Source organism: Urtica dioica, chromosome 2 (genome assembly GCF_054948205.1).
Source record: "Urtica dioica subsp. dioica isolate 48M chromosome 2, U.dioica_male_clone48M_v1_H2, whole genome shotgun sequence".
NCBI classification, from domain to species: Eukaryota; Viridiplantae; Streptophyta; class Magnoliopsida; order Rosales; family Urticaceae; genus Urtica; species Urtica dioica.
In genome coordinates, this window is record NC_142757.1 from 51,087,600 (window position 1) to 51,095,542 (window position 7,943).

Genomic DNA, 7,943 nt, shown 5'->3' on the forward strand with positions numbered 1-7,943 from the left:
ATCTCGTAAAAGAGGCATCGCCCGATCCCATCTCGTAAAAGAGGCCTCGCCCGAACCTCTATTTCCATTTCGTAAAAGTGGGCCTCGCCCGTACCCCTTTACTCCTGTCGTACTCATGCCCTAACTCTCACCACCTCACTATAAATACCCGAGACTAACACTTATCAAGGGCTGACTTTTTCTCTCTCTAACTAGAATACACCGAATTCTCTACTCAGCTGTTTCTCTCTCTAAAAACACATTTGAGACCGAAATCAAGAACAAAGAGAATCAAAGCCACTTCACACACACAATTTCACACAAAAAAGAGTAACAATCTACTTCCATTCTCTCTAGCGTGGGAGAAGAAAAACGTATTCTCTCTCTAAACCCAAGGTTCCAAGCCAAATTATATTCCCTCTACAAGAGTGTCCAAGAATTTGATAAATCAATTGTCATGTTCTTCACTTGATAAGAGGAATATTCCATTACTAATCTCACAGATTCGAAGACACGTGGCCAAGTCCGCTCACGTCACGTGTCCGTAAGTGTTAATCCAAAAAACGGCTTAACAATCACCAAAGATCATCGTAAATCATAAGAGATTGTTAGAGGTCATCAGAATAACTCTTAATGCAGTCATTTTGGAAGTGACTACAGTCATCCGAGCTTTCATTACAGTCGATAGAGGATTTTGTAATATAGTCATAACTTCTTGCTTGCTCTGATACTTCATGTTTAAAGATAAAGAGGCATTAGAAAGATAATATATATGATGCAGGAAAATATAAGATTAAAATTATTCCATTAAAAATCTTAAATTATGTAGAAGAGAACAAAATCTTGCTTGTTTTCCGCGTGGAGGAGAAATGAGATAATTAGAGAGATAGAGAAATTAGAAAAAGTGTTTGGATGGATAATTTTGTCCAAAAAAAACATATCAAGTTTTTAGTTTTGATATATTGCACATAACAAATTCGTTCATGATCTTTAATTTAAGTTCTCCTTTTAAGCCACCTCCCATTTTTTTTACTTTCAGTTTACATCTGTATCTGCTCTTAAAAAACTTGTCATGTTTGGTATTCCTCTCAAAAACAATTTTTTAGTTTTTGAGTTGAAAAAATTGAAATTGTTTTTGAGTTGAAAAAATTGAAAACATGTTTGGTTTAAGTTTTTGGAAAAAAATTTCAAAAAATTTTGAAGTTGTTTTGGAAAAAAATAAAGAAAACTGAAAAAAAATAGAATGTGTTTTTGAAAAAAAAATTCTTCTCTTCTCTCATCTTTCTCCTCATCTTCCCTTTTCATTCTTTCAAAAACAAAAATGAAAACTATACCAAACACTTTTTTCAGTTTTTTCACTTTCTCAAAAACAAAAATGAAAACTGTACCAAACAGCTTTTTGAAAACAACTACAAAACAGTTTTTCAGTACAATTACAAAAATTAGAAAACAGAAAACAAAAACTTTTTGAGTTAACTACCAAACACAACCTTATATTTCGAAAAAAACAATCCCATTACAAAAATCTACAAGGGATAAATGTTCATTACTAGAAATATCTGAGTTAAAAGACTTTTGTACCTTAAAAAAGGTTAGTTTTTATTTATTTGTTTTGTATATCATTCTTTAAGAATACTTATACTATTGGACACTGAAATTCTGAAACACAAAACTTCACAGCATATAAATATTTTAGGAGAGACTTAAGTCAATGTTGGTCAATGTTTAAACTGTTGGTCAATGTTTTTGTGTCGTTCAGACTTCAGACTATTTTTTTTTTTTTTGCTTGACTTAAAAAAAAATCAATCTCAAATAAAATAAAAAAGGACCCTCACGCAATCTCATGTCATGTCACGTTCACATCTATTAGTTCTTTCTTTCTCGTGGTCGAATTCGGACTTCGGACCACTGAAAAGAACCATTTTCAAATTTTGAAGCACTGAATCTCCTATTAGGACCACAGGTAATAACTTCAGGTACATCTCCATATTAATATGGATTATTTGTTAATATTAAACGAACAACATGTTTATTCACCTCTCTTAGAATGAATATATAACCCGCTAAACCAAGCGTTGTTCATGAGCTAAAATACATGTATTATATCATTCACTTATACCAGGCAAATATTAAAATCTTGATGGCTGATTATTAGTCGATAATTCTATTGTACCAAAAATGTCGGACGTCAACGAAAATGCCAACATAAATATAACACCGATTACAAAATTATATATATATGCTGGAATTCTACCAGAATTTTGGATTTCAGATGATTTTTTTTAGCTGACATCCTTTAGTAATAAAATTTTTTTTTTACACAACCAAAGGACGGAAAACGTATCCCAACAACTCCTCATCGGAATGCCGCGGCGTTTCATTCGGTGACGCGCTGGAAAGACAAAAGTTCCATTCAACATGACATCTACAAAATTCTTAAAGAATCCCTATTATATGCGACTATAAAACAGCGTTACATAGATATACAAACTTGAGACTCCAAAACATTACAGAGCATGAAGGGGCTGTGAACTATGGAATATTGTATATGGAAAGTTACACCAGAAACAGCAACAGATATATATATATATATATATAAATAAATGACAATATTCACAAGAAGAAAGAAGAAAAACCCGAAATGCTGCGCCGTGTAAAGACCCGTCAAATCGCTCTGGACCCTCTCAGCCGCGATCTCCGACCGCCTTTCGACCTCGCTTCCATGAGCTTGGCCTTCAAAGTGTTGTCCCTCACAGCCGAACCCACTTTCGGGCCCGAAGACTCGGGCTCGGGCTTCGACACCATCCACTGCCGGACTGGGCTCGGCCGGTTCCTCCACCCGAACCCGTCGTTGCTGCACGAAGCCTCGCCGTTCTTGTTCTCGACGACCGCGTGGGACCCGCCTCTCACGAGGCTCTCGATCGTCGTCTCTTCTTCGACCGGCTCGGCCGAGGCGGCTCGGGCCATCTTCTCCTCGAACTTGACCTGCAAGCTGCTCGACGGGGTTCGGTCCTTCCCGGGCTGCTCGAGCTCGAAGCAGTGGGACCCGCTTCCCAACGAGTCCGCGTCCTCGTCCTCTTCACCGTCGATGTTGTGATCCGGGTCGCGCGGAGCGCTCAGGGTTTCGTTCAGAGGAACGGACTCCATCGAGTTTCTCCGTTCCCTCGCCGGTAGTTTCCGGGCTTGTTTCGCTTTCGCCTGAAGGAACGTCTCGATCTCGACCCTCAGTCTGTCGACGACCGAGCCGTTCTCGGACTGGATTCGCTCGTCGAGCCACGACTCCGACACGTGGAGGATCAGCCGGGAGCGGTCGCCGCCGCCGCCGGCGACCCCGTCGCCGGACTTTTGCCTCAAGAAATGAACCTCTTGCTCGTAGTCCTTGATCCCGGTGGCGAACTCGTCGCAGAGTCCCTCTAGCAACTTCCTCGACTCCCTCTCTCTCTCGAGCTCGTTCACGGCGCCGGAGAGGCTCGACTTGGCCTCGGAAAGCTCCCGGGCGAGCTTCCGGTGGAGGCTCTCGGACCGCTTCCTCAGCCTCCTCTCGTCCTCGAGCTCGTCCCGGACCGACTGTTCTTTGCTCTTCCTCGCCGCCTTTTCCTCCGCGACCCGCTTCGCCAAGCCGTCGATCTCTCGCCGGTCCGATTGCCGTTCGCGGAGAAGCTCCTTCACCTTGGCCCGGGAGTGGTCGAGCTCGTTCTTCATCGCCTTGATAAGCGACATGTTCGAGGCGTGCTGTTCCTCGAGGCTCCAGATCCTGTTCAGCACCTTTATCAGCTCCGTCGAGGTCTTCAAGTTATACTGAGACTCGCCGACCCTTCCCCGGAAGTCGAAAGAGCTCGTCGGAGTCATCTGAAATATTGAGACCATCGATCGAATTAGACGATGATGATCGGACGGCAATACGGATAGTTAGTAATTTTTTTTTTTACCTCCATCGAGCTTCCACAGCTTGCAGGGGAAACAGGCTGGTGAGTCTGATCTCTCCTCTCAGCCGTCCGATGGCGTTGCATCAGCGATGCCACAAGATGTCTCCTCAGACTGCTGGCACTGGCCGGCTGGTATTATGATCGAAGAAAAAAATATACGATTGTAACATCTTTTTCTCTTGTTACTTTCTAATAAGTCAATGAAGAAACAATATACTTGATTTGGTTTGTGTTAACCCATGGGCTGATCTCCTAGTTTTGATACCGATTCCGTTTGAAATTTAACTTTCCTAATCGACTTGACTAGTGATTAGAATTCGGTATACGTCATGAAACAAGCACAAGCCCAAGCAAACACAAATCCCTAACCATGGTGATCTTGTACATTTCATAAAGCTTACACCAAATCCACAACTAGCCACTGAGTTCCAAGGTAAAGGGACAGTGTATTTTACACACATAGTGAGACTATTTCGCTTAACCTAATAGGCTAAGCTCTGTAAATCAACAAGGAAGACAACTCAAAATTACTAGATCACGTTCACACCGACAGAGAGACTCAATTAGCATTTCTAACTCGATATCATACGGTCATGAACAAGAAAAACCAAAAGCAAATCCCTAACCAAGGTGATCCTGTATATTTCTGAAGCTACACGGATTCCGCAACTAGCCACTGAGCTCAAACAAGGTAAAGCAGCAATGTTTTCACACCTAACGAGAAAGATACAAAATCGCTTAACCTAATAGCCTAATCTCTGCAAAACTAAATCAACGAACAACACACTCAAAATTACCTAATCAGAATCACATTGAGAGAGAGAGAGAGAGACTAGCGTCTAAAACTCTATATCATAATGTCATGAACAAGAACTAGCCAACACAAAACCCTAACCATGGGGATCAATTCCACAGCTAGACAATAAGCTCGAACAAGGTTAAGCAACAGAGAGGCCATAAATCGCTTAGCCTAGCAGACCTAAAGCACCTCAGAAAGCAGCAAAAAAAAAAAAAAAAAAAAAACCTGATCAGGATCAGAAGTGAGAGAGGTATTATCAGCGAGAAAGTGACGAGAAAGGTCAACAACGCCTTTATCTCTCTGATGTCGGTGGTTCTGAGCATCGCCGACGATGACGTGTCTCGGCCTCGGCGGAGGAGGATCGCCGTTAACTTGACGGTGCATCGGAAAGTAGCTGAAGAGCTCCCAGAGAGACGCTCCGAGCTTTCTAACGGAAACGACGGAGTGAAAATCGCCGTTGAGAGCGAGAGCTATAAAAGCAGGGTCTTCTTCAGTAATTATGGAGTGACGAGAGTGAGAGGAGAGAGAGAAAAGTGATTGCCTCACTGGAGTTGTGGGCCCACATCTTTTCCCCACTAAAATCCCTCTCCTCAACTTTTCTCCCAGTTTTTCAGCTCCTCTTCTTTCTTCTCCTTCTTCTTCTTTTCTCTCCATATTCTCTTTCTTTCTCTACACTCGTCAAAAGAAAACAAATTTTTAAATTACTCGTATGGTAATGAACATTTTGTCACTGATCTTACACACGGTATAAAATTAGTATTATTACGGTCTCGAAGGAAGTTAAATGAACTTTTTCTTACTTAGTTTTACTTTCTGTGACGTGACGTGTTTTTTTTTTTTTTACTAAACTCACTGGTGAAAATCATTGCCCGTCTTTTTTGGTCACGTTTAGAAAAAAGTCTTTTGGACTGTACATTTGCTACACATGTGTCGTGTAATGACTTTTTTTGTTAATATTAATGAAGTTTAATTATTTTTGGACTGTTCTTTAATTAATTCGTATAGGGAATAAGGAATGAGTTTTGGTCGGCTGGCACGAGATTTGTTGCCTTCGATAATCATGGCATGGCTAAGCTAAACTTTTTTTTTTTATTCGAGATTTCTTGGCGTTCTTATTTAAGTGATTTTTTTTTTAAATGAAAATTTAACTTTCGGCTGATCGAGAAAAAGTGTATGAAAACATTGAATTTTGTTTGATATATGCTTAGCAGCTCAACAACACCAACCAACAAAGAATAAAAAAGTGGATGAAAAATATGAAGAAAAAGTAAAAAGAAATTGCATTCGTGAGATCGTGTCGTTTACACCGTTTATTAATGGCGTTTTTCATCGGTCATCGCTGGTCAAAGGTATCATTTGCTCCCCATGATGCTCTAGGTTATTGTATTTTTGTTATTTTTAATTAAATTTTATTTGTGTTCATTTAGTAAATATTGTTATTTAGTTTGTTGAAGCGTTTTCTCGGGTTGTTTTTCAAGCTATATTAGTTCTTTCGGTCCATTTTTGTACTTAGCTTTCTCATTCCGTCATCGGTGAGTGTTTCTTTTGTTTTGTGTATTTTTTTTTTTTTTTTTTTAGGAAAAGGGCTCGGAGCCATCTACTAGATCATGAGTATAAATCCCGCAAATATAATATTAGACCGTAAAGATCAACGGAGCAATAAAGACTTGGATTGAAAAAAATCTATCAATAACGCTAACATTAACACCAAATACAGATAATAACTCAATTTGTGCACAAAATGCACATAAAGAAAAGAACATAGATCAAGCTCTTTCGGATGACAATATCGTACCAATCCAATATCACAACACAAAAGGAAAAGATACAAGGAAAATAAACATGAATATATTTATAATTTGTTTTTACTTCTTTATTGCCATATTGTCATTTATCTTTTCTTCTCTTAATCATCTCTCCTTAGACAAAGCTCCATCGCCACCTCCACTTCTCCGTCTCCCACAATTCCCGTTAAGCTCCAGTCTGATTTTCTCTGATGCGTCTCCGCTATCATCGACACCATGGCCAGCGCTCTATGGTTTTGTTTTCATTTCTAACCCCATAAAGCCAAAATCAATTCTCACATTCAAATCCTTAAAACCCAAAATCCATTCTTACCTACAAATCCTTAAAGCCCAAAATCCATTCCCACTTATGTCGTCACCGATTAGGGCTTCGACGACAGAACACTAGCCTCGGCTGATGATAGCAATGAGGTTGGAGGTATCAGAAGACATGTTCGAGAGAGAGGGAGAGAAGAACAAGAACAAGAAGAAGAAGAAGGCATCTGTTGGAAACTAGATTTATGGTTTTGGAAAGCTGTTAACTTATAAAATAAAGTGGGAAAAAAAAATCTTTCTTTATTTTATAAAACCATTTTCATGAAACCTAAACATGTTGCATATGTAAACATTAAATCCGAGACTAACCATTTTGGACCATCAACAAGTGATCTTCAACTCTTGGTGAACTTCTTCCCGTGTGCTTGCTTCTTGATGTTGAAGACCAACCACAAAAAGAATCTTCAACAGTACTTAAGTGATATAATGTGTGCTTTAATCTCATTGGTTCATTTCCTTGTTTCAAGGAATGAAGACTTGGCCGTGTGACATTGTGTGAGAGAGATTGATTCAGCCATGATGAGGTGTTGGTCTTTGACTCCACGTATGGTGGATCTCAAATGTGCATTCACACGGTTTTGAGAGGCTATAGATAGATCATGTATGCTCGAGGTCTTCGGCGGCGTCTCGACGGTATTGATCTTGGTGGGTATATTCGAAATCTTAATGGACTCATAACTGTTATTCAGACGCCCCTTCGAAAAATGGATAATGCTTTCTTTAGTTATTATAATGATATATCTTTAAGTGGTAGCTAGCTTGGTCTAGCGGTAATCCCACACTCACCTCGACGGAGAGGTCATGGGTTCATGCTCTCATGGGATGCAGAAATGCATGCCCCCTTAGAATTTATTCTAATAAGTATGTAATCTTGGCCAATAGTGCCACCTACTATGTAATCTTGACCGATAGTGCTACCTGCGCTTTGCACTGCTAATATATCATATAATCTTGGTCGATAGTGCCCCTACTAAAAAAAAAGAAAAGGATATATCTTTAAACTTATTATAATACAATTTTTAATGATTTCTTTTAGTTCATTTTTTTGGTGTCTACCAAAAAAAAGTATGAACTCGGTCGATTACTAATCTCACATGATAAGCATATAGTTAAAAAAAA

At 39.6% G+C, this 7,943-nt stretch overlaps 1 protein-coding gene across 1 annotated transcript; it reads right to left on the reverse strand.

Annotated features, from left to right (window-relative positions):
- Window positions 1-2,364: 2,364 nt before the first annotated feature.
- LOC149405399 (uncharacterized protein At5g41620-like) lies at window positions 2,365-5,398 on the reverse strand. Its single transcript, XM_089607141.1, has 3 exons — window positions 4,930-5,398; window positions 3,909-4,034; window positions 2,365-3,828 (listed from the first exon to the last, which is right to left on the reverse strand). Exons 1-3 carry the CDS (start codon window positions 5,356-5,358, stop codon window positions 2,644-2,646), a joined length of 1,740 nt encoding a protein of 579 aa, XP_089463267.1. The 5' UTR covers window positions 5,359-5,398; the 3' UTR covers window positions 2,365-2,643.
- Window positions 5,399-7,943: the final 2,545 nt, after the last annotated feature.

Bases quoted from the DNA above. Each gene is read 5' to 3' on its own strand.
- LOC149405399 (XM_089607141.1), bottom strand. From the start codon at position 5,358: ATGGAGAGAAAAGAAGAAGAAGGAGAAGAAAGAAGAGGAGCTGAAAAA. The intron at 4,035-4,929 runs GTTTTTTTTTTT...TCATAATACCAG, and splicing joins TCACTTCTGATCCTGATCAG to CCGGCCAGTGCCAGCAGTCT. The intron at 3,829-3,908 runs GTAAAAAAAAAA...TCAATATTTCAG, and splicing joins GCTGTGGAAGCTCGATGGAG to ATGACTCCGACGAGCTCTTT.